The following is a 27,830-nucleotide window of genomic DNA, read 5'->3' as shown; positions in this document are numbered from 1 at the left end:
ATGTGGTATAATACTGTACAATATTGTTGTATATACACTCATCACTTTTACACACAAATCGTAATTCTCATATTCTCATGTATATAGTGTTATTTTACTTGTGTTATTCCATGTTTATTAACCTTTTTTTAATCATACTTTATTTGACTAGTGCTCTAATGTGTCTAATGCTCTGCTGAGCTGACCTGTTCCTCTCATCCAAGACATTTCATTACCCTTGACCTTGTGTTAACATACATATTATTAACTATTATTATTTATTATTTATATACATATAGAACTGCTCCACATGGTTTTTAATATATCATGCTTTAAGTACTGTAGTTTTAATGTAGTTGGTGTTTTTTTATATATTGGTCTTTTTATTGTAGTTTTAATTTCTTTTTTATATATAGTGGTGAGTGTCTATGTATTGTGACTGTATGTTTGTCTTTCAACTACTGCACAAATGAAGTTCCGAAAGGAAAATAAAGTAATTTGAAGTTGATATGGCCAATAAAGAACCTTGTGTTAACATACATATTATGGCCAATAAAGAACCTTGTGTTAACATACATATTATGGCCAATAAAGAACTGTGTGTTAACATACATATTATGGCCAATAACTTGAACTTTGTAGTGATCGTGTCTAACTTAATTCAGAGTATGGAAAGAACTCTTACTTATGTATATTAATGCAGTGCAATTCATATGTAAAGGGACATACGGCATCATATCATTGTTCGTGTCATGGTTGATAATCATGGACTGTAGTTATAGAATACTTACCATGGTATAAAAACACAACATTCTCCACCTTCTGGTCTCCATGGACGACCTGACAGATATAATATCCTCTATCACCATATCTGGAGCCTCTCAGTGTCAGAGACACGTCGCCTCTCTCCAGCTTCTGATTGGTCAGACTCAGTCTGCCCTTGTAGTCCTCCCGCTCTATCACCTGGCCAGCCTTATACAGGTAAATACACACTCTGTACCCTTTAAACCACCTGATTGTCATGCCAACAGCGCTGGTCGCAGGAGAGAGGTGGCACTTGAGGATGGCATCATGGCCTAGTATAGCTGGGTAGGATTCAGGGATGAGTTGCAAATGTTCTGTTGGATGGAAGGAAAAACATATTGACACGTAGTAACTGATCTGTTTACTATTATTCATAATCAAGCAGATATACTGAAGAACACCACTGACAAATTATTTGTCCACTTCACATTCTCTTCTGGAGTTTTAGACACAGTGACCATTTAGGAAAAGTGTTTGTGAAATGTCACCTACACTGCATACATATATCTGCAGCTTAACTCATAACATGACCTTGTATTGAGTCTGAAACTCAAGTTTATTTGTTGAAACAAGGAGAAACATCAACCAATGAACAGAGGAGACAACAAGGAGAAACATCAACCAATGAACAGAGACAACAAGGAGAAACATCAACCAATGAACAGAGGAGACAACAAGGACAAACATCAACCAATGAACAGGGGGAGGCGGGGTCACTTGCTTCAATACAATTCCTGTACAAGTGCAGCTTCTGAATTCATTGTATGTACTACATACATAAAGTGTGTACATCATACTACATACATAAAGTGTGTACATCATACTACATACACAGTGTGTACATCATACTACATACACACAGTGTGTACATCATACTACATACACACAGTGTGTACATCATACTACATACATAAAGTGTGTACATCATACTACATACACACAGTGTGTACATCATACTACATACATAAAGTGTGTACATCATACTACATACACACAGTGTGTACATCATACTACATACATAAAGTGTGTACATCATGCTACATACACACAGTGTGTACATCATACTACATACACACAGTGTGTACATCATACTACATACACACAGTGTGTACATCATACTACATAAAGTGTGTACATCATACTACATACACACAGTGTGTACATCATACTACATACACACAGTGTGTACATCATACTACATACACACAGTGTGTACATCATACTACATACACACAGTGTGTACATCATACTACATACACAAAGTGTGTACATCATACTACATACACAAAGTGTGTACATCATACTACATACATAAAGTGTGTACATCATACTACATACATAAAGTGTGTACATCATACTACATACATAAAGTGTGTACATCATACTACATACATAAAGTGTGTACATCATACTACATACACAAAGTGTGTACATCATACTACATACATAAAGTGTGTACATCATACTACATACACAAAGTGTGTACATCATACTACATACACAAAGTGTGTACATCATACTACATACACAAAGTGTGTACATCATACTACATACACAAAGTGTGTACATCATACTACATACACAAAGTGTGTACATCATACTACATACACAAAGTGTGTACATCATACTACATACATAAAGTGTGTACATCATACTACATACACAAAGTGTGTACATCATACTACATACACAAAGTGTGTACATCATACTACATACACAAAGTGTGTACATCATACTACATACACAAAGTGTGTACATCATACTACATACATAAAGTGTGTACATCATACTACATACACACAGGGTGTACATCATACTACATACACAAAGTGTGTACATCATACTACATACATAAAGTGTGTACATCATACTACATACACAAAGTGTGTACATCATACTACATACATAAAGTGTGTACATCATACTACATACACACAGTGTGTACATCATACTACATACACAAAGTGTGTACATCATACTACATACACAAAGTGTGTACATCATACTACATACACACAGTGTGTACATCATACTACATACACAAAGTGTGTACATCATACTACATACATAAAGTGTGTACATCATACTACATACACAAAGTGTGTACATCATACTACATACATAAAGTGTGTACATCATACTACATACTGTTGCAGCTTACATGGAGTCAGTATGTGTAACATGCTACATACTAGGAGGAGCTGCACATCTGAGGCCAGAAGAGGAACTTTCACTCACAGCTGTTTCCACTTGTCAGGAGGCTATGATGCTTCAGTGGCCCCTATGATGCTTCAGTGGCCCCTATGATGCTTCAGTGGCCCCTATGATGCTTCAGTGGCCCCTATGATGCTTCAGTGGCCCCTATGATGCTTCACTGGCGCCTATGATGCTTCAGTGGCCCCTATGATGCTTCAGTGGCCCCTATGATGCTTCAGTGGCCCCTATGATGCTTCAGTGGCCCCTATGATGCTTCACTGGCCCCTATGATGCTTCAGTGGCCCCTATGATGCTTCAGTGGCCCCTATGCTGCTTCAGTGGCCCCTATGATGCTTCAGTGGCCCCTATGATGCTCCAGTGGCCCCTATGCTGCTTCAGTGGCCCCTATGATGCTTCAGTGGCCCCTATGCTGCTTCAGTGGCCCCTATGATGCTTCACTGGCCCCTATGATGCTCCAGTGGCCCCTATGATGCTCCAGTGGCCCCTATGATGCTCCAGTGGCCCCTATGATGCTCCAGTGGCCCCTATGCTGCTCCAGTGGCCCCTATGATGCTTCACTGGCCCCTATGATGCTCCAGTGGCCCCTATGATGCTTCAGTGGCCCCTATGATGCTTCAGTGGCCCCTATGATGCTCCAGTGGCCCCTATGATGCTTCAGTGGCCCCTATGATGCTCCAGTGGCCCCTATGATGCTTCAGTGGCCCCTATGATGCTCCAGTGGCCCCTATGATGCTTCAGTGGCCCCTATGATGCTTCAGTGGCCCCTATGATGCTCCAGTGGCCCCTATGATGCTTCAGTGGCCCCTATGATGCTCCAGTGGCCCCTATGATGCTTCAGTGGCCCCTATGATGCTCCAGTGGCCCCTATGATGCTTCAGTGGCCCCTATGATGCTCCAGTGGCCCCTATTATGCATCAGTGGCCCCTATGATGCTTCAGTGGCCCCTATGATGCTCCAGTGGCCCCTATGATGCTCCAGTGGCCCCTATGATGCTCCAGTGGCCCCTATGATGCTCCAGTGGCCCCTATGGTGCTGCTCCAGTGGCCCCTACAGTATGCTTTTGTTTTTTTACGTTTGTTTGGAAGATCTTCATTGACCTGGAGCCGGAAACAACACGTCTCAGAAATGATCTGGCGCAAAGAACTGTGTGTTGAAAGGATTGTGTGTAGCGACCATCCACTCCGTACTTCAAGTGTTTGTGTTCAAATAAACTGACCACTGTTCTAAATGAATACGCATTGTGTGGACTCGCTACATATCATGCTACACGCTAAGGTCATGCTAGCAGGCATGACGGACGCCTCCACCGTGTGCATTAAAATATGTTAATGTAGGCCGACAGCTCGTCAGTCATTATCCCATATCTGTTTTTTTATCTGGTTCAATGGTGGTGACTTACTGTGAACTCTGGACTCTGCCATGTTTCCTGTAGAAAGAAGAGAACTAATATCACACAACGGTTAAACTATTCTATTAAAACGTTACTAATATCAAACTGTTAATATCTTCTATTAAAACATCTACGAATACCATCAAATTGTCTATTCTATCTTTACTTAGGCACTTGGGTCAGTTGAGAGCTCTTGTGAACTCTCCACGTTCATAAAGGTTGAGTCAATTTAATAGAGTAATTCTTCTTATCAGTTTAGACCACTTTAGAAATACGTTAATCCACTGAGTCCAAGGGCCTTGACCGACTCCTACATGAAGTGCTACCACACTGAAATAACAACTTTTGCAAGTTGAAATCTGAGATAATTTTTTTGATCAAGGTTTTTTTATTTGAACATTTAGTTTTTTACAGTTAGGACCACATGGGGAAAAAAGGAAAGAAAATAACGCTGTCCCACTTCACCCTCCCCCCACCCCCATACCAGACATATAAACATAGATCGTCAGACATTGGCGTATATAAAAAAAAATCATATTTTTCATTCTAAGAAAATAAAATAAAATAAAAAAGAAAGCAAGCAACGAAGTGGTAGAAAAACTGGTCACATCGTCACTGTCACATTGTCCGCTTCCATGCCCTCAAAAAAGGCCAAGAAATGTTGCCAAATATTGTTTTATATGACACATGACCTCCCTCATCCAGTGACTGTATGCAGGCGGACTTGGGTCTTTCCATTTAAAATTAATAAAATAAAAATTGTATCTCACTACCTCCTACTGTATGCACTGTAATCTTAAGAGAACTATTTTATCACACTTTTTACTTCTTACTGATGCACTGCAGTTGTATGTTAAATATCCTGTTGTATGTCCGTTCTATTTTATAATTTTTAGACTATTTTTAAACTGAATCATTTTAAACTATTTTTATTATTTGTATTACTGAAAACTGTAAACAGAGAGGCCTATTGGGATGCTAGATCCTAATGTGAAACACTGTGATTTACCATACCTTGCTAATTATCTCTCTATCTTTTTTATGCTCGCTCATGCCTGTATTTTTTTACTGTTGTGAAGCACTTTGAACTGCAACCTCTGTATGAAAAGTGCTATACAAATAAAGTTGTTATTATTATTATTATTAAACAATATCAGTCTCCTGGCTAATGGTGAGCAGAAGGCCAACATTCTAGATTCCCACCATCTGAGAGCACACTACCCCGAATAATCCGATAAACGGAGATGGCTCCACTGCCTTTCCGAATATCTTAGAGAAGGTCTCACAGATGGTTTGCCAGTAGGTGTGTAGCTTTGGACACGTCCAGAACACGTGGAGCAGAGAGTGGCTGGAGCCTGTCTGCATCGATCACACATGGGATCAATGTCGGGATACATTTTGGAGAGTCTGTCTTTAGACCAGTGCAGTCGGTGTACAACCTTAAATTGGATAACAGCATGTTTGAGGCAAATGGAGGGGGAGAAAATCCCCTGTATTATTCTGTCCCGGGTGACTTCTGTGATTGGTTCTTCTAAGTCTGCTTCCCATTTCTCCCTAAGGAGATCTAGAGGTGTCATGTTGCTCCAGTTGAGTAGTTCGTAGATTCTGCTTATAGCTTGTTCCTGGACCAATTTACAATTCAAGATTGAGTCCAATGGAGAGGTGGGAGGGCACAAGGGGTAGCAATCTGAGTCTGAGGTTACAGAGCTCCTGAGCTGCAGATGTTTATAGAAGTGTGACCTGGGAATTTTGTATTTCTGTACCAACCGCTCAAAGGAGGCAAAATTGTTGTCGATATAGAGATCAGATATTGCAATCACTCCCCTCTTTGCTTTTGGAAAAAATGATTAAAAAAAAGTAAAAAAAAAATTATAATATATATATTTTTTGCATTCGACTAAGAGGTTGGCAGTCGACTACGGCTCCTTTCGATCGATTAGTCGACTATTCGACTAATAGGGGTCAGCCCTAGTCCGCATAAAGCGAGACTTTATGCTCCAATCCTGCACGCATAATCCCCTTGATATCGGCGTTCTGCCTCAAAGCTAGTGCGAGTGGTTCCATTGCAATCGCATATAGGAGTGGGGATCGGGGACATCCGTGTCTCGTGCCCCTATGAAGCTCAAAGTACGTGGACAGATTGTTGTTAGTGCGTACGGCAGCCATCGGAGATGTATATAACATTTTAATCCATGCTATGAGTTTAGGGCCAAATCCAAACCTCTCCAGCGCGTGAAAAAGATATCCCCACTCCATCCGGTCGAACGCCTTTTCTGCATCGAGAGAAAGCACTACCTCTGGTGTCCCGGGTGGGGAGGGGCTATAGAGGATATTTAAAAGGCGCCTGATGTTGAAAAAGGAATAACAATTATTTTTTCTTCATCCCACTGTTAGTCCTTATGCCAATTCCCAAATCCCTTCCTGGTTGTTGCGCACCCCCCCCTACTGTTGGTCCGAGAGGCCGGAGACCTCTCACATGCTTTCCTCCGACACATGCGCAGCCAGCCTGGCAGCTCAGATTCTCACCGGGAGAGTGTAACGTGTGGAAGGTGACACTACCTCCCTCCAGATCCTTCCTTCGCTGAGCAGGCGCCCCGACCGAACTGTAGGAGTATTTTTCTGTTTACAACGCCCAGGACCCACCCATCAGCTTTCCCACCCTCTAATACTGCCAATTGTATTAGTACGGACGACCAGCCAAACTGAAAACAATGTGGAGAGCTGGATTTCGAACACGCGAACCCAGCGTCTCCTGCATTGGTGGTGAGTGCCTTGCCCACTGCACCACCTAGCCGCCCAACAATTCTTAATAAAGCCTGTTTGGTCTGGTGATAAACCCCCTCCAAGCGGCGAGCCAGGACCTTAGCGAGGACCTTGACATCGGCGTTAAGGAGGGTGAAATCTGAGATTTTGAGAAGAAACGCGTTCTCCGTCACGCCACTCTTTGAAGGTATGAAGTACGTCGGCTACCTGTGACTATTGGGCGGTTCCTGACTCATCCGGGTTAAAGATCCAAATCTTTGTAGTGAATCAGGAATAACGAGTCCGAGGTCTCCAGATCCTATGAGTGCTCTGTCTGAATCCAAGTGTTTTGATGTTTGGGGAATATTTGATTATTCTAAAATAAGACATAGGATTATTATGAGTCACCGAAAGCCACTGCGTATAGAAAACACCCGAATATATCACATCGCTGCTGTCGGGACAAAACCTCATAACTCCATTTTTTGAATTTTTTTTTTATTATATAAATCAACTCCGTAGATCATCCTCCATATGTGTGTGTGGGTTTTACAAAGTTTAAACAATGGGAAAGCATTAAACCGATCATCTGTCTAAACCTCCTAACTCTATTCACCCTCAAATCTGTGTTAGTTTTTTTCATCTGCTGAAAAGTTGGGTTTTTGGAGTTATGAGGTTTTGTCCCGACAGCAGCGACATCAAGTACCGTATCGATTTGATTTAAACAACTGCATGTTGTGCAGCTCATGGGTTTTACATCGGGACAGTTGTGTCCTCTTGTTGGTTGGAAATTACAGGTTTGTTTGACAAGTTTGACAAACAACACGTCGAGTTCATGCCCTGGCTGCAGCTGGCTCACCGCCCGCTCCACGCCCTGTTACACTGTTCCTCCATACCTGTGTGTGTGTGTGTGGGCTTCCTCAAAGAGGTGGAGCAGAGTTGAGAGAGAGAGAGAGGGTTGCTTTGCAGCAGTGGTAGAGACAACAACAACAAACAACACAAGGAAAAGGAAAATGAAAATGCATTACTGTTATTTTAATTAGTGCCCTGGGGATGTACGCACATTGGAATCTGTTGCTCTTTAGCCCGGGGAGCCTATATCTGCTGCCAGAGGGGAGGGGGACAAACTCCTCCAAGAGAGGACGGTCAGAGCTGTCTAAGATCGTCTGAGCCTCTCCGGTCTAGCTGACTGTACCCCTGGCTCTCTTATCATCAGCATTATGAGATAGTAACTAAATAGTAACGCACAGCCACTTGGAAAAGTAACTGTAATCAGATTACTGGCTTGTAAAAAGTAACAAGTTAGATGACTATTTACTGAAAAAAGTAATCAGGTTTGTTACTACATCTGCGATCTACTGCGTCCTTACACCACAAACGGATGGCTCAGGTCGTCTGATCAGGGCTTGCTGCCTGTCCCCCGGGCTAGATTGAAGACAAAAGGTGACCGAGCCTTCGAAACCGTGGCCCCCAGGTTGTGGAACGCTCTGCCCGTAGATCTGTGGTCTCGGTAAACACCTTTAAAAAGCAGCTAAAGACTGTGCCGTTCAAACAGGCGTTTTGGCTAATTATGCTCTGTGTAAATCTTTTATGTCTTTTTATCCGTTTTGGTTTTCCTGATCTTTCACATTTTTTATAATTTTCTTTTACCACGCTGCTATCTTTGCACCTTATTGATGTTTTTACTATGTGAAGCACTTTGTGACCCTGGTCTGTGAAAGGTGCTATATCAATAAACTTGACTTACTTGTGTTTCATGCGTTGCAGATCAGAGCGAGAGAGCGAGGAGGAGTGTGGCGTTCCTCATTCCTTCACTCTGTTTTGACAGAGACAGTCGGTGGTGGCGGCTGCAAGGTATGTCTTCATGCGTCATGGGGACATTCCATAAACTTGCATTCATTCTCTAACTCCATACGCTAATATTATTAACGACTACAAGCCCAACCCTAACCTTATCCTAACCAAGAGCCTCGCTCGGTCCTGCAGTTTAAAAGAGCCTCGCCTGCAGTCATACATGTATAGATGTAGCAGTACAGAGATGTACACCTCTCCTAAACTCCCCATTACAACAAAATCATACATCTATGGATAGGGAAAAGGCTCCTCTTTCCAATGGCAGGGTTGAATCTGGATTTAGTCATGTCCTTGCGGTTTTACGATAAAAGAGATATAATTAGCATTTTTCAGATACATTCGTATTTCCGATAAATCGTATAAAACATGGTACAAATTTAAATATACACTTTGACTACTGTTTTGATAGGGTTATGGTCTTTACTCTTGGCTACAAAAAAATAGCGTGGCAGTGAAAGGGTTAACAGGCTGTCCAGTGGCACTGAAAGGGTTAACCCTTTGTCATGTGGCAGTGACAGGGTTAACCTTCTGTAGTGTGGTAGTGAAGGGTTAACCTTCTGTAGTGTGGTAGTGAAAGGGTTAACCATCTGTAGTGTGGTAGTGAAAGGTTAACCGTCTGTAGTGTGGTAGTGAAAGGGTTAACCGTCTGTAGTGTGGTAGTGAAAGGGTTAACCATATGTAGTGTGGTAGTGAAGGGGTTAACTGTCTGTAGTGTGGTAGTGAAAGGGTTAACTGTCTGTAGTGTGGTAGTGAAAGCGTTAACCTTCTGTAGTGTGGTAGTGAAAGGGTTAACGGTCTGTAGTGTGGCAGTGAAAAGGTTAAACCTGGTCCCAATGTGAGTCTTACTCCTCTGGTGTCTGGCTTCATGAGGAGAACACATTCAGATACTGACTGAACTCTCACGCCAACACAGGATATTTGAAACGTTAATTCGAGCGATGTCCCCCTTTAACCTGGGGGTCGAGTAATAAAGTCACAGTTACACTTATCTTACATTAAAGGTCCACACGTGACACATTCACTTAATTTTCTTTCTTTATTTCTTTCAATAGATTTTTACACTATCTTGCTGGAACCAAAGAAACATTTTGACTATAGAAACATAAAATAGCACAAAATATATGCAGAGGAAAAAAAAAAGAGAGAAAACATTGAAAATGGTTACATTGAAACTAATATAAATCCAACGAGGGTGTTCTTGTCAATCTAAGATGGTGTTTAAATCTTTACATGGAAGGTGGAATATACCTGCAGATGACACCGGCAGAAACAACTAGTAACCAGTACGACCCAGTGAAGCGCTGCTCAAACTGCATCCCTTCCGAGCCCTGCAGCACCCTCTACTGGCCAAAGCTGTGAACAACAACAACATGCTCCAGGTTGGGTTTCCCCTGCAGTACATCCACTGCCTGGCAACGAGTTCATGACGTGGCAGAGAGGGCTGTGAGGAGGAGGAGGGAACCCCAACCTGAGCAGAGGACGAGACACAAGGTCGCTGTGTTGCACTGGGATCATTTTTGGCCTTGCGATGAAAAAGGTAAAAAGAAAAAACTTGAAGACACGTCGACTGAGATTCGGAACATTATTTGAGACGAAGGCCGCTTGCAGATTCGAAAGCAGACGCGTTTTTTTGTGGAACAAGGCCGCGATGAAGACCGCGTTGAACTCTGAGGTCACTAAAGCTGCGTGCCGATTCAACAACAACAACAACAACAACAACAACTGTGTCGTCATGAAGCGGGACCTCATCTCAAATCATCCAAATCTCACTTGTGCATCTTTTAACCTGTTCCACATTATGGTCATAGATCAATATTTTTAAGGTTTAAAAAAAATTAAATAAATAAAATTCAGATATAAAGATATATGATTTCAGTGAAAGAGAGAACTCCGTTGAGTAGAGTGAGAGAGAGAGAGATCAGACCAGGCTGTACAATCGGTCTTCGATGTATATTATTATTTCGTAAGAGCTCTTTGAAAACGTAAAACCTTAAGCACGATGGACTCAAGATAAGGCAAAGTGTTTGGATAAGCTGAGTCTCATTTCGCTGACCAACCGCTCAGAAAGTGCTTAACTTATTTTTCATCTCCGTCTCTCTTTTTTTCTATTTTCATTTTCATTTTTTTCTTTTTAAAACCATCAGTCAGTCATTGTCGACACACGAAAAAGAAAACAAAAACAGAAACATCGTGATTCTTTTCAAGAGGGTTCCATTCATGAGGGCAACGTGGGTTTTTTCTCAAAATGAGGACATTGTTTGTCTTTCGTGTGCAGACATTTTTTCTCTTCAGCATAACTAGAAACATTCAATACGTTAGCATTTAGTAAGAAAAAAAATAATAATAATAATTTTTCCATGCAAGATGCTCAATGAAAGTTATTTACCGGTATAGTAACTTGCGACTGATTGAATGAATCGATCGATCGATTGACTGACTGAACAGGATCACTAGTTTTGCAGTAACTTTTTCCCAAACCTTGAAACAGAGTTCAGAAACGGATGACATTTCTGTCTTTAACGAAGACGTAAAAGTGCAGTCCTTAACTCTAATAATAATAATGATAATGATAATAATAATAATCTAGCATACAGTACACCTCGGGTTAGAAGGGTCTGTGGGCTCCTTTGTCATGGGGGGGGGGGGGGGGGTTGTATATCTGAATTTATTAATGTATAGATTATGTAGGTTTGTTTACGGTGTATAATCCTATGTAACATTGATACCTTTGTCTCTAAGTGTTACAGTCACAGCTCTATAGAGGCTGTTATTTGCTAATGAAAATATTAGGTCATTATAATAATAATCTCAACGAATAAGAAATGTTCATATCTCCTTGACTATCTAACTTGTGTACAGTGTCCTAGAAAAAAAAAAAATCAACTTAACAACGTCATATACAAAAATACCGAACTTTAGTAATTGCAACTTTAGGTTGCCACAGCAACAACTTAATATTGTTATGAAATACTATCATACTAGAGTGAAAAGTACATATTTTTAAATTTTTATTTTCTTATTCTTTTTTTTTTGGTAAAATGTCATCTATACAATAAACATCCCCCCCCCCCCCCCCCCCCAAACAACATAAGCAATTCTATAGCTTTGCTCATTACTGCGACATCACGATCCTATCGAATGAGAAGGCAACAAGGATCCAGTAGCTTCCCCATTGGTGGATTATTTCTTAAACCCCACCCCCTTGTTTCCCGATCGACTTCTCATTGGCTGACCTGACGGGCGAGACCTTCTCATTGGCTGACCTGACGGGCTAGACCTTGAAAGTGACCCGCCGCGCAGAACGCGGCACAGCTCAATAAATTACATTCATTTCAAAATAGAATAGTTTACAACATTGTGTTGACAACATTTTTGACCAAGAGTAAAATTAAGATAAATTACAAAACAAAATATATCCTTTTTTTTTTACCACCTTCCACAATCAATAGCACGTAAAACTGTATGTGTGTGGAAGAAATCCAAAGTAAAAATGATAAAACAAACTTAACAGACAAAACCAAAAAGGACAACCAAGACGCGGGTCGTCTGAGCCAAAGATGCATCGTTGTGGGATTGTCTATGTTCATTAATAATCATAAAAAATAAAATAAAACACATCGTGAATCTGATAGAAGAGAAATAAAAGATTATTTAGCATCACAAATGAGTTAAAAACACGTTCATTAAAAACAAAATTAGAATAAAAAATATGAAGGTGGGTTATAATAACGCACGGTTTACGATCTTGGCTAGAAACAACTGATTGTTCTTGAAGGAGGAGGGGGAGTGAGGGAGGGGGGTGGGTGTTCCGAACGTACATACAAACACAAAATTTAAATAACTTCGAATACATTTCTAGAACCATGAATATAAACTCTCGAGAGACACTTTACATACATTACACGGTTTACAATAAATGTTTCCGTATTCTCGCTCGTAAACTCCCCATGTAAACTACTCAAAACCCATGGCAAAGAAACAATATTACTCCATGAAATAGTCACCAAACATTCTACAAAGCTATTTTGATTTGTCTTTTGTTGTATCTCTTTTTTTTCCTTCTTTTTCCCCCGTTTAGAATTTTTATTTTCGTTTTATATATATATATATATATATATATATATATATATATATATATATATATATATATATATGTATTTTTTTGTTTAGTTTTTTAGTTTTGTTTGAAAGTCACTTGTGATGTTAATTTCGACAGTTATCGGAACACCGTGACAGGATCAATGACGTGGTGACGTGAGGGATGTCTTTTCCCAAATATATATTTATCCCCTTCTCGCTTTGACAAGGTTTGCATCGACCGACCAAACCGACCAGCGTGAGTTTGTTTTCCCTCGTGACGTTTTACGTGATACACAACTCCGGATGCATGTGGCGATTTATAAGGATTTCCTCTTTTTTTAGGCACTTTTACAGTTTTCGGAAACAGATTTTCGGTGATAGCAGGGTTGGGGGGGGGGGGGGGGGGGGGGCACAACGACGACGACGGCGACAACCGATCGACTTTATCATGGCATCTTAAAAGGTGGCTTGGGGGGGGGGGTTGGGGTCAGTTGGAACCCTCACATACGGTAAACATGACCCTGTTCGCCCCCGAATAACATTCACCTCCGTAGAGAGAAAAACGCGACGAAGACGCAGCGACAAAAGAATAATAAAAAACGGCGTCCCGAAAAAAGCGTCCGGTGAGTTTGGCGTTGGTGGTAGACGGGAGGACGTTTTTCGCTCCCATGTCACGCTCGGGTTGGGATTCCTTTCCACCCAAAGGCGGGAACACAGCGTGACATGAGAGCAAATGGCCACCGTGCGAATGTGGTCAATAAGCACTATAACTTGTCCTGTTTAGTGCAAATCTAGTTTATTTAGTTTTTCCCCCGAGGGAGGGGGGAGGGCACAAACATTGTGCAGGTTTTCAAACAAATATTTAGGAGAAGGTGGAGGGGGGTGGCGGACCAACGGTGGTGTTGAGAGAAAGAATTATTAAAATGACTGAACGTCTCTATAGTGTTGGCTATATGGACTATTTTGTCTTTTCCCCACGTTAATATTTTCTTTTCTCCTAGCAATACATTGTACTTTTTCTTTAGTATCTTTTTCCTTTTACAGTTGCACTCCAGGTGGTTTAAAGTTGTGGTTTTTGTTTGACACTCTTATAGCATGCAGGCGGAGAAGAGTTGGGATTCCTAAATGATGCAGCTTCCTGTGCCACTCTGTTCCTCTGCTCACGCGTACTTCAGGATGATCTGTGAGAGAGAGAGAGAGAGAGAGAGAGAGAGAGAGAGAGAGGGAGAGAGGTAGAGAGGGAGAGGGAGGTAGAGAGAGAGAGAGGTGGAGAGAGAGAGAGAGAGAGGTAGAGAGGGAGAGGGAGGTAGAGAGAGAGAGAGAGGTGGAGAGAGAGAGAGAGAGAGAGAGAGAGAGAGAGAGAGAGAGAGAGAGAGAGGTGGAGAGAGAGAGAGAGAGAGAGAGAGAGAGAGAGAGAGAGAGAGAGAGAGAGAGAGAGAGAGAGAGAGAACACATGTCATCTATACAGCAGCATTAGCTCCATGGTTCAGAACACGTCCCTGTGATGGAAACAACTAAATCCATGAGCTGACATGGTCTGCACTGATGTGGGTTTGTGTTGTCTGCATGTCCTCGCTTTGCATGAGAGAGAGCGTGAGAGAGAGAGAGGGGAGAGAGAGAGAGAGAGAGAGAGGGGAGAGAGACAGAGATAGACAGAGAGAGACAGAGAGAGAGAGAGGGGAGAGAGAGAGACTGAGAGAGCGAGAGGGGAGAGAGACAGAGATAGACAGAGAGAGAGAGACAGAGAGAGGGGAGATAGAGAGAGAGAGGGGAGAGAGAGAGAGCGAAAGAGAGAGACAGAGAGGGAGACAGAGATAGACAGAGAGAGAGAGACAGAGATAGAGACAGAGTGTTGAAGCATTCCTTTTACGTAAAATACTGTTTTTATACATGTTGATATGTATGGACCAGTAAGACCCTTTCATCTGAAGCGACTTACAAAAAACACTTCCTGCCAGTGGCCAAGGTGCCTGCTGGGATGTTAGATCCTAATGTGAAAAACTGTGACTTTTATACGTCTGCACTTTATGTGCTCATTTTATTATGCCTGTCTTTCTTCTGTTGTGAAGCACTTTGAGCTGCAATTCTTGTATGAAAACTGAAAAGTGCTATACAAATACAGTTTATTATTATTATTATGATGATGATGGTATGAGCGAGCTGACGGCACGCGTCACAATGACCCCTGTGGCGCCGCTGAAGAGGGCAGTGGACACATCGAGGTAATAAAGACGTCTTACTAGTCCATCGGTTCTCAAAAACGTTCTCACGCCAAGGAGCCCAGATTGATGCAATGAGCCATAAACAAACCCTGTGTGTAGGGCTGTACCGAATGTCATTTTTTAACATTCAAAGCTTCTATTAAAGTATTCGAACAAAGCGTTGAATGTCTGTCGTCATATTTTATGACTTAACACTTTGACTGCCTAAAAACGCTTTACAGCGTCATTGCTGGCCATGCTAAAGTTGCCGGGGGACGCTGTACAGCGTCCTTATATCAATATTTCAAAAATCTGGAATCGGATTCATATTCCCCCTCCGCTGGCCTGAGGTCCACCAGCAGGACCCACTGAGCTCTCTGGCGGTTCAGGAGCGCCATCTGGTGGCCGATCGGCGCAACCGCTTAACAGGAAGCGCAGTAGAGGTTTTGCTGGTCGGCCCTATTACTTCCGGCCACTCGGTATAGGTTCCGGCATTCTAGCTCGTCACTCTACATAGCGATCGATTGCCAATAACTCGATAAACAACATGATTTGGACGTATATACCATTATACAAGCTGGAGATGGACCGGGTAATAATATATCCCATAATGATAAAATTTCTACTCGACGATGATCGCCCAACGGCGCGCGGAGACTGGGGTGAGTTTCAGCGTGTAACGTTACCATCTTCGATACTAACTGCTTTTATCAACATTTGACCCACATTAGATGATTGGTATAACGCTGCCCACGGAATTATAAACGCCCCCTCGCCCATCCGGTCAACATCAGATGACGTGTAGTAACTTCTAGAAGTACGTCTAGTTGGAATTTTTTATATCGCGCTGATTGCCATCAAACTGTATTTCATCATCAATATAATGCATTTGGGGCTATATATCACGTTCTGGAGAAAGTTGCAGAAAGAGATGAAAACATACTTATACATTAGACCATACTTTACTATGAATATGTGAATGAAAAAGTTTAACGTTGCTACACAATGAACAATACATATAGGACTTTGAATGGGCCCTAATAATGGCAATGTAGCAATAGAATTTAAAAAGTTATAGCCCTGCAAAGAAGGGGACTTTCTCCATAGACAAATAGCGCTGGCAATCTATGGTATATCATTAATTTAACCCAAGGCAACCAAAGTGTTAATCAAAAAGAAAATTATAAAAAAAATTATATATATATTCTTTTTTTATATCCTCAAACTAAATCCTCAATTTGAATAAAGTGATTAATCTGATTAAATAAGTCTATTTTTTTTATTAAATTAACTTTCTTTAATGAATATACCGTATTTCCTCTAATAGTGACCTGTATTCAATTAAAAACCGACTCTCTATTAATGTCCGGGTGCGCTGTTGAGCTAAGCAATTATAAGCCGACCTCCTAATACAAACCGGGTTACTAATATACGCGTGAGCGAACCTCTCCTTACTTCCGTATATATGGAACACGGGTCGCGCGCAGCACGTAACACAACAACAACAGAGCAAGCATGGCTACCGGTACTAAACAGAGACGAATGACCCGGAGCTGCTAACTGGCTAACGTTATGAGAGCTAACGTTGCTACCTACAGTACCCGAAGCTGCTAACTGGCTAACGTTATGAGAGCTAACGTTGCTACCTACAGTACCCGAAGCTGCTAACTGGCTAACGTTATGAGAGCTAACGTTGCTACCTACAGTACCCGGAGCTGCTAACTGGCTAACGTTATGAGAGCCAACGTTGCTACCTACAGTACCCGGAGCTGCTAACTGGCTAACGTTATGAGAGCTAACGTTGCTACCTACAGTACCCGAAGCTGCTAACTGGCTAACGTTATGAGAGCTAACGTTGCTACCTACAGTACCCGAAGGTGCTAACTGGCTAACGTTATGAGAGCCAACGTTGCTACCTACAGTACCCGGAGCTGCTAACTGGCTAACGTTATGATAGCTAACGTTGCTACCTACAGTACCCGGAGCTGCTAACTGGCTAACGTTATGAGAGCTAACATTGCTACCTACAGTACCCGGAGCTGCTAACTGGCTAACGTTATGAGAGCTAACGTTGCTACCTACAGTACCCGGAGCTGCTAACTGGCTAACGTTATGAGAGCTAACGTTGCTACCTACAGTACCCGGAGCTGCTAACTGGCTAACGTTATGAGAGCTAACGTTGCTACCTACAGTACCCGGAGCTGCTAAGGTAAAGTTACTTGATTTCACTTTGAAAACGTTGAAATGACCAGTGACCACCTGTAATTGCACTGTTTACTATTTCATACAGTACTTGGTTTCAATAAATGAACCCAGTACATTTTACTGGGTTCAAACTGTGTCTAGAATGTTGATTTATTCATTATGATCTGTTTGAAAATTAGAAATATAGGCCTCTCTCTTATACATGCCTCCTCCTAATAAAAGCCTGGTACCCGCTACAGTTGAAACAAATACAAGCCCGGGTCACTATTAGAGGAAATACGGTAACTCATCAGTTTCGTCAACATAAATAATCCAATAAGGGCACGATTGGTACGAAAGTGATGGTGACGTCTTATAGTATAATATTAGTGTAGCCTAATCTTTATCTGCAACTGTGAAGGAAAACCCCCATTGGTTTAAACAGAATGAATAGACACAAAATATATTAAAATGATTATTCTTTCTTTCTTTTTTATTATTAAAAATAAAAAATTCAAATGTTGATTTAGAATTTGAATGTCAACATTATGATCGAAGCTTCGAAGCATTCGGTACAGCCCTACCTGTGTGATGAGATCTCAGTCCCGAGGGACCCCTACCTACAGCCCTACCTGTGTGATGAGATCTCAGTCCCGAGGGACCCCTACCTACAGCCCTACCTGTGTGATGAGATCTCAGTCCCGAGGGACCCCTACCTACAGCCCTACCTGTGTGATGAGATCTCAGTCCCGAGGGACCCCTACCTACCTGAGAAGAGGGTTGCTGTTAGATATGATTTAGTCCGGAGTTCCATAACTGTTTCCAGTTCCTATACTGCAGGTGGAAAGAGAAGAGTGGAGAGAGTGAAAGAGTGTGATCAGAACAGTCATCTTTATCACATTGTGTTAAACGTCTAGTGAACAGAATATCAGTGAAATTCAACCGCTCCCCATTTCTGCTGGGGACCCCCTCAAGGACCTCTGGGGTCCCCAGACCCAACCTTGAGAAACGATGCACTAGTCGACACACATAAAACAGGTATTTTCAGAGGCAGCAAAGCAGCACGCTGTCCGCAAAGAACTGTCACCGTCTCTCCATCGAACACGGGTTCTGAAGGGTCTGTGGTTGTGAAGGGTCTGTGGTTCTGAAGGGTCTGTGGTTCTGAAGGTTCTGAAGGGTCTGAAGGGTCTGTGGTTCTGAAGGGTCTGTGGTTCTGAAGGGTCTGTGGGCAGGTGACCAGAGATAACTCTAACTGTCAATTCGCCACAACAACAAGGCAATTAAAATGTCTCTCTCTCCGCGTATCTCTCTCTAGAAACACGTCCAGATACGACACGCCTTCCCAGGGCAGCGAGCGCGAGGGAAGTCCCTGCTCTGTGTGATCTCTGTGTGATCTCCCAAGAACCACCTGTGATCTCCCAAGATTTAAATGTATGTTACTGCAAGGTGATTTAAATGTATGTTACTGCAAGGTGATTTAAATATATGTTACTGCAAGGTGATTTAAATGTATGTTACTGCAAGGTGATTTAAATATATGTTACTGCAAGGTGATTTAAATGTATGTTACTGCAAGGTGATTTAAATGTATGTTACTGCAAGGTGATTTAAATATATGTTACTGCAAGGTGATTTAAATGTATGTTACTGCAAGGTGCTTTAAATATGTTACTGCAAGGTGCTTTAAATGTATGGTACCGTAAAAGCCATGTGATAGTCACAGTCTGCTGTGTTGTGCTCATACATTGAGCCAGCAGAGGGCGCTACAACCTCACCGTCTCTCTGAGAGAGGCATGACGTAGCCGGAGAGGCTAACACCGTTAGCTCAGTTAATGGTGATCTGAGACAAGAGAAGAAACTGGGATTGACGGCTAACTCCAAACACAGAGACCGATTGGCTGTGAAAGAGCAGATGTGCTCATTCATTGAATCATTGGTCTGCTGAACGACACCATATGTCTGTAACACCCGCCCTCCTACATGTGTGTGTGATGTGTGTGTGTGTGTGTGTGTGTGTGTGTGTGTGTGTGTGTGTGTGTGTGTGTGTAGACACAGAGGTCTAATTAGACTGAGGCAGAGCCACTGTGGACTCGGCCGCCCAGAGACCAGTATTATGTAGAACAACACCTTATTCCCTATATATACTTATACAACAGGTAGGTCCGACCACCACGCATTGTGATTGGTCCAGAGCGTTCTAAGCCGTGAGTATATTCATGATATATTACCACTGTGCTGGCTTTAGAATGTTGTAGAAAGTTTCTACCGCCATCAAAACAGTAACTGTAACTGCAAAACGGTAACTCGACTGTCAACAGGACCTACTCCGCCGACAATATTACGCTTGATTTAACGTACCCCGTTAACAATAAACAAGTGGATAGAAATAGATTACGGGCCTACATCCAACGGTAATAATAAAAACAGCATTATTAGACAGGAGCAGAACAGGAACAAACATTTCATATAAAAGTATTCTGTATTTTTGTATGACAAGCAACTAATAAAGAAACTTGAATTTTTTTTTGTATCTACCTTTTCTTCCCCTTTTTCCGTATTTTTCTCCCATCCCAATTTAGTCGTTATGCCAATTCCCTTCCTGGTCATTGCACGCTTTTGCCCCCTACTGTCGGCCTGGGGAGGGAGAAGACCACCACATGTCTTCCTCCGATACAGTCAGCCAGCCGCTTCTTTTCACCTGACAGCGAGGACTCTCACCCGGGGGAGTGTAACGCGTGGGAGGATCACACTACCGCCCCCAGATCCCCTCCCTGCTGAACAGGCGCCCCGACCGACCAGTAGGAGTCGCTGTTTACAACGACCAGGACACACACACCCCGCCGGCTTCCCACCCGCTAACACTGCCAGTCGTGTTAGTAGGGACGACTGCCCAAGCCGGAGGCGCCGCTGACAGCTGGATTAGATCCCAGAGTCGTAGGCGAGCGCTTAGTCCGCTGCGCTACCCAGCCGCCCTTTGAAACTTGAAACATGTCAATGTCAATCCATGGAAAGAGGAGCTACGTTACATTTGATTTAATGTACCCGTTAACTACAAACAAGTGGATATAGAGGTTCAACACCTCTGACAGTTCCGGGAGTTCAACGCCGCGACATGATGTTGAAGGCTTTTCTCCAGCGCGCCCAGCTCTGTTAGGTGTATGGCATGTCTAATAATGCTGTTTTTATGATTACCGTTAGATGTATGGCGTGTCTAATAATGCTGTTTTTATGATTACCGTTAGGTGTATGGCATGTCTATGCTGTTTTTATTATTACCGTTAGGTGTATGGCATGTCTAATAATGCTGTTTTTATGATTACTGTTAGGTGTATGGCATGTCTAATAATGCTGTTTTTATGATTACCGTTAGATGTATGGCGTGTCTAATAATGCTGTTTTTATGATTACCGTTAGGTGTATGGCATGTCTATGCTGTTTTTATTATTACCGTTAGGTGTATGGCGTGTCTAATAATGCTGTTTTTATGATTACTGTTAGGTGTATGGCGTGTCTAATAATGCTGTTTTTATTATTACTGTTAGGTGTATGGCATGTCTAATAATGCTGTTTTTATTATTACCGTTAGGTGTATGGCATGTCTAATAATGCTGTTTTTATTATTACCGTTAGGTGTATGGCGTGTCTAATAATGCTGTTTTTATGATTACCGTTAGATGTATGGCATGTCTAATAATGCTGTTTTTATTATTACCGTTAGGTGTATGGCGTGTCTAATAATGCTGTTTTTATTATTACTGTTAGGTGTATGGCATGTCTAATAATGCTGTTTTTATTAATACCGTTAGGTGTATGGCATGTCTAATAATGCTGTTTTTATGATTACCGTTAGATGTATGTATGTATGTATGTATGTATGTATGTATGTATGTATGTATGTATGTATGTATGTATGTATGTATGTATGTATGTATGTATGTATGTATGTATGTATGTATGTATGTATGTATGTATGTATGACTAACTGACTACATATTTGGAATCTAAATGGGTACATTCTCGCTTGACTTTTATAATAATAATAAAAAGAATGGTCCTAGGTCGTACATTAAAACAGCGTTCCACCTTATGGTAAATAGGTGGTCGGACCTACCCGTTGCATAAATTAGAATAATACGTCATTAGTTTGCGTTGCCAAGCTGGTGGATAGCCTACTCCATTTGAAATTCCATAGCGACGATACATCTTTAGGAACAATTTTCTCTACGCCAAGTTAACTGAAATCAATATAAGACCCTAGAATTGTCTGTATTCATCCTATATTTTTCCCCAACGGTGCAACTTGCTGTATGAAAGCAATAATACACTCAAACCAGTGGGATATCGGGAATATATCAGGAATAACACTGGAGCGTCGATCTCGTGGCTGCGGGCGCATCGCAGCCGTGGCAATATTCCTGACATTCCACTGGTTCTGGTGTATTATTGCTTAATTATCCACATCTGTCTGTACTGTACATACTGTACACCAGTGGACCGCTGCCACACATCCAACTACTAGGAACCCCAGTAGCCGACTCCCGCCTAAAAGGACAACATACTACCTTATGTGAATACTGTATACTTCATCAGACCATATATTTAGCATTTTTTGATTATATATTAGATTTAGATTATTGGATTATTAGATTATATATTGCATATATTTAGCATTTTGTTTTTTTTTAGATTATATATTCGATTATATTTAGATTATTGGTTTATTAGATTATATATTATAACAATTTATTGTAGGGCAAATATAACTGAAAGGGCATACATACCCTCATCTCACACCTTGTTGCCCATATGCACATGTCCAGAGTTAATTATATTGATTTATTATATTGTTGTTTACACTGCTTTTTTACTACCTGTACCTCCCCTCCCCCATGCTGCTATGATGCCTGAATTTCCCCAAAGGGGATCAATAAAGGCATATCTTATCTTATCTGCATATAATCCTTTTTACATATCTGTAGATACTAGGGCTGTCCCCGACTAAGGATTTGGATGGTCGACTAGGATTGGCCAAAATTTGCCGTTAGTCGACTATTGGTTGACTAAAAAAAAAAGAAAAAAAAAAAAAGTATAATATATATATATATATATTTTTGTATCATTCCATTTGGGCTGTGGGAGGTGCTTAATGTCTGAAGGAGTCGACTGAAGGCTTCTTGTCCTCTGCAAAAGCATGCAATTGGTTCACTGATGGATACATCTTGATATTTGTCTAGTCTAGTGTGTTCATTAGATGGGTGAATGTAACGCTTCCCCCGGTCCTGTGGGACCAGCCGGCAACCCTCCGCCCGGTTCGGTTGGTCCAGGACCCAGACATTCTCAACCCCCCATCAATAACCCTCATAACATAACATTGGCAACCGGTGGGCTGATGCAGATCTGGCATCAGCTCACACACCAGCTTATTATTATTTACTGCCAGTTATGTTTATTATGTTTATTGTCTGTATTGTCGTTGTTGTCTCTGACTGACTTGTGTTCCCCTGTCTGTGTTTTGTAAATATGTTTTAGTCTGGTTGTTTAATTGTTATTGTTTTCCCAGTGTGCTCTGTGTTCTGTTGTTTATGTCTACCACACCTGTGTCCTGTTTGTAATTACCCTCTGTGTCTATCAGTGTCTGTATATTAGGTGTTGTGGGCCAGCAGTCCCTTGCGGGTTCATTGTTAAATGTTACCTATGTTTGTCAGTCGTGTATTGTTCCTGTCTTGTAGTAAATTGTTATCGTCACCACGTCGACTCCTGTCTCATCTATATTCACTCTGCCACCTGGGTTCACCATGAAGAAGAAGCATAATCGTAACAGGTGAAATCCTCTTTCAGTGCCTCTGTGCCTGTTTTCGTAGGCAGTTAGCCTCTGGTATGCGTTCCATTAGCGTTAGCCACGCTTCTTTTTTTTTGATCCACTTTTTCTCCCATTTTTCTATATTTTCTCCCATCCCAATTTCGTATCATCCAATTCAACCCTCCCCTGTCACGAACGCTGTTTCTTGCCTCCCACAAGCCGGCTGCAATGTGGACTAAGTCATACATAGCACAAGTCCCCTCCGGTACTTGAGGTAACAGCAGTCGCATCTTTTCACCTGCGCAGCTCGACCTCTGTGTCGAGGAGTAACGCGTGGGAGGCTCACGCTGCCCCCGACACTTCCTGATTCTACTGCGCAGGCGCACCAACCGACTTGTAGGAGTCGCTTGTTCACAACGTTCGATCCCCACCCTTCAGTTTTCCCTCCCCGTAATACGGCCAATGTGTATTACTGCGGACGACCAGCCAAACTGAAAAACAATGTGGAGAGCTGGATTCGAACACGCGAATCCTAGCGTCTCCACACTGGTGGCGAGTGCCTTAGACCACTACACCACCTAGCCGCCCTGCGTTAGCCACGCTTCTAGGCCTCTTTTCTTTTGGAAAAAATGATAAAAAATAAAAAAACAAAAAAAAATATTATATATATTATATAAAAATTTTTTTATATTCGACTAAGAGGTTGGCCAGTCGACTACGGCCCCTTTCGACCGATTAGTCGACTAATCGATTAATAGGGGTCAGCCCTAGTAGATACTATATCTATATCTGTACATACCCCTTACCTACTAATTACTAGTTACGCTGCTGGCCAGTATGACTTACTACTACCATACTGTCTTTATACCTGTATCACTGTAAATATGAAACTATTAGCACTATTACTCAGTAGTACTCATTTATATATTTTATACCCAGTTTAATCACCTGTACATTGTATGTCACTGTTGCACTTTACTGTTACATTTGCACTCTGGTTGGATGACAGACTTATTTTCGTTGTACTGTACTTGTGCCGCATGATGACAATACATTTGAATGTAATGTAATGTAATCTATTCTGTAGAGGGAGAGGGAGACAGTATGCAGATAATTATCATATCTAGCAACCGTCTCTTAAAACACCGTTCATTCCCCCAGGTCGTATCATCAACTAATTGAGACGATAATTAGATTTCCTTTTGCATAATACTGCCAGATATGGGCTGATGATAAAAAGTTATGTCTTTGCCATCACCACTTGAGGGCTGTTTACGCGCCTTTTTTGCTGCAAAATCGACACGAGGAAGAATAGTAAAAGTCCTGGGGGGCGCCAGGGTGGCGCACCGCGTAACGCACTGCAGTCCAATAAAAACCAATCAAAAAAAATCAAAAAAGAATTAGTAATTAAAATAAAATAATAGTAAAAGTCCTGACGGGGAGAGAGAAGGATCACGGCGGCTCGTCGCGCCGGTTTGAACCCCCCCCCCCTGCGACGCTACGGTCTCATTGACACACAGTAGGCTCAGACGATAGCCAGGTTCCAATTAGCAGCCTGTCCGCGGGACCCCCAGGGACCCCCAGGGGTCATTACGGGGGGGGGGGGTTCCAGAAGGGGCTCCAGCGAAACTTTCCTCAAACTAATTTGGTATTTCAGACATTGGAATGCACGGCCTCTGTTCACCTGCGTGTCCACCGGGGGGGGCTGGTTGATGCGCACGCAGCCCAAGCAGACACATTCTCACCTTTCTCACCGCTTATTCAGAAATGCATTTCCAGTGTGTTCTTCACATAATAACCTACATCACATCCACACCCGTCTGTATATACCTGCATATATAATCCTTTTTACATACCTGTAGATACTATATCTATATCGGTACACATCCCTACAACCTATTTACATTTAGTCATTTAGATTTTTTTTCCCCCAAAGGTCAGTCCAATGTGAGACTATTCACTAGAGCTCAGTCCAATGTGAGACTATTCACTAGAGCTCAGTCCAATGAGAGACTATTCACTAGAGCTCAGTCCAATGAGAGACTATTCACTAGAGCTCAGTCCAATGAGAGACTATTCACTAGAGCTCAGTCCAATGTGAGACTATTCACTAGAGCTCAGTCCAATGTGAGACTATTCACTAGAGCTCAGTCCAATGAGAGACTATTCACTAGAGCTCAGTCCAATGAGAGACTATTCACTAGAGCTCAGTCCAATGAGAGACTATTCACTAGAGCTCAGTCCAATGTGAGACTATTCACTAGAGCTCAGTCCAATGTGAGACTATTCACTAGAGCTCAGTCCAATGTGAGACTATTCACTAGAGCTCAGTCCAATGTGAGACTATTCACTAGAGCTCAGTCCAATGTGAGACTATTCACTAGAGCTCAGTCCAATGTGAGACTATTCACTAGAGCTCAGTCCAATGTGAGACTATTCACTAGAGCTCAGTCCAATGTGATACTATTCACTAGAGCTCAGTCCAATGTGAGACTATTCACTAGAGCTCAGTCCAATGTGAGACTATTCACTAGAGCTCAGTCCAATGTGAGACTATTCACTAGAGCTCAGTCCAATGTGAGACTATTCACTAGAGCTCAGTCCAATGTGAGACTATTCACTAGAGCTCAGTCCAATGTGAGACTATTCACTAGAGCTCAGTCCAATGTGATACTATTCACTAGAGCTCAGTCCAATGAAATATTAAAGAAAAAGAGAGAGACTGACTGAGACAGAGAGAGAGAGAGAGAGAGAGAGAGAGAGAGAGAGAGAGAGAGACAGAGAGAGAGACAGAGAGAGACAGAGAGAGTGAGCAGTGCCTCTCTACCGGCTACTTGTCCTGCATGCATCTTTAAACAGCAGCTCCCCCCCCTCCCTCCCTGCCCCCCCCCTCCCTCCCTCCCTCCCTCCCTGCTCTGCTGCATGTCAATGACAGGAAGAGCTGCTGAGTCACAGGAAGTGCAACACACTGGTGGCCAATCAGGGAGAAGTAAAACACAGGGTGGGGGTCTGATCTGCTGTCGCTGGAGACGCCATTACAGCAGGAGAGGAGAGAGAGAGAGAGAGAGAGAGAGAGAGAGAGAGAGAGAGAGAGAGAGAGAGAGACAGAGACTAGCAGCTTTCTGAGATCCAATCAGCCCGTCTGACATCTTGCCAGCAGGGGGCAGTGTAGCGTAAGCCTGACGCGTGTATGCTTTTACCAACGCATTTGTGTTTCCGGGTTGCCGTTTTGCGCTCTGATTGGCCACTGACCTACCCTCGCTATCGCCTTTGGGGCGTGAGATATGAAGACAGATTTAACTGGGTATAGGAAGGAAGTACCATACGAGCCGCAAATTGAACATTGCAGTGAGTCTGCGACAACAACCCAATAATAAACACTCGAAACAGCTATTACCAGACAATTACAACAGCAGTGGTGCCTGCTTCAAATGTCACGTATTATAGGCTATAAGCCTGTGTAGATCTATTCGGAATAATAAACATATACGCCCCTCTAGCAAAACATGACACAATGTGATCCTATCTCCGATAGAGCGGCTGGTCGCAGAGACGCGAGTTGAACGAACACATCGGGAGGAGAATGAATGAATGAATGAAAACTTTATTTAACAGATTGCAGAATGGGTACAATACAGTACGGCTCAATACACACACTTGTTAAGGGGATGCAGACCAGAGAAAGATGTTTGTCTTGTTTACATCAGGTTCATTAATTCTCCTCCCGATGTGTTCTCTTTCGAAGTTGGTTAAGGTTAGAGTTTGGAATCAGGGCTGGCGTTCTATCGGCCTGCTCTAAAGACAAACTCTAACCTTAACCAACTTCGAAAGAGTCGCCTATAAGCTTAACCAGTGATAAACTAGGCGTTAGGTCGTTTGCTGCTGGTCGAGGCGGAAATGGGCGCGTCACGCGCAATTGGGCGCACATGTCACATGACCAGAAACGTCAGTGGCCAATCAGATCGCAAAAACGCGAACGCGGAAGCATGAACCAGTTAGGCTTCGAATAGACGCTTCAAGGACACTACCTAACAACATGGTTCTTAACACGTCTTGTCATCTTTAGAAGACAAGCGGAGCTATGGTCCTTGTTGGACAGGGTTTCTCAGAAGACGTCCGCTGCCTCTCCCACAGATGAGCTACATCTTCTCCGTGTAGTTTTCTCCATAGATATATATTTATTAGTGCTGTCAAACGATTAAAATATTTAACTCGATTAATCGCATGATTGTCCATAGTTAACTCGCGATTAATCGCAAATTAATCTTTTTTTTTTTCTTTTTTTTTTACCTTAAACAGATCTTTTTCAAGTTCTAATACTCTTATCAACATGCGAGTCAACAAATGCTTGCTTTGTGCAGCCATTTAACACAAAAGGATGACCCTCATGCATTGCAAATTTGCATCAAATTCAAAACAGAGTGATGCACAAAATAACTTAAAAGAAAATAATAATTTAAAACAATGAATAAAGTGTGCATGAAATAATAGGGGAAAGAAAACGTTAGGAACTTGTTACATTCACACACACAAGGGCTGATTAATCACACACCCCCCTCTCTCCCTCACACACACACTC

General features: G+C 42.2%; 1 protein-coding gene and 1 long non-coding RNA gene across 2 annotated transcripts in view; both read right to left on the bottom strand.

Moving 5' to 3' along the window:
• Positions 1 to 775: 775 nt before the first annotated feature.
• On the bottom strand, positions 776 to 8,935 carry LOC311234223. The gene is made up of 3 exons (XR_014620078.1): positions 8,880 to 8,935; positions 4,400 to 4,426; positions 776 to 1,097 (listed from the first exon to the last, which is right to left on the bottom strand). It is a non-coding gene; the product is annotated as an uncharacterized lncRNA (long non-coding RNA).
• A 5,107-nt stretch (positions 8,936 to 14,042) lies between these two features.
• LOC311240843 (muscleblind-like protein 2a) overlaps positions 14,043 to 27,830 on the bottom strand; it is a gene marked incomplete at its 5' end in the record, with an annotated part of 59,099 nt that continues 45,311 nt past the window's right edge. Inside the window, 2 exons of the mRNA XM_084329437.1 lie at positions 14,043 to 14,247; positions 18,220 to 18,285. Of these exons, the coding sequence (XP_084185563.1) occupies positions 18,281 to 18,285 (5 nt within the window). The 3' untranslated portion in view covers positions 14,043 to 14,247; positions 18,220 to 18,280. The remainder of the gene's footprint in view (positions 14,248 to 18,219; positions 18,286 to 27,830) is intronic.

Source organism: Notolepis coatsorum (assembly GCF_963971535.1).
Source record: "Notolepis coatsorum genome assembly, chromosome: 1".
NCBI lineage: Eukaryota > Metazoa > Chordata > Actinopteri > Aulopiformes > Paralepididae > Notolepis > Notolepis coatsorum.
This window is presented reverse-complemented; position numbering and strand designations above follow the sequence as displayed.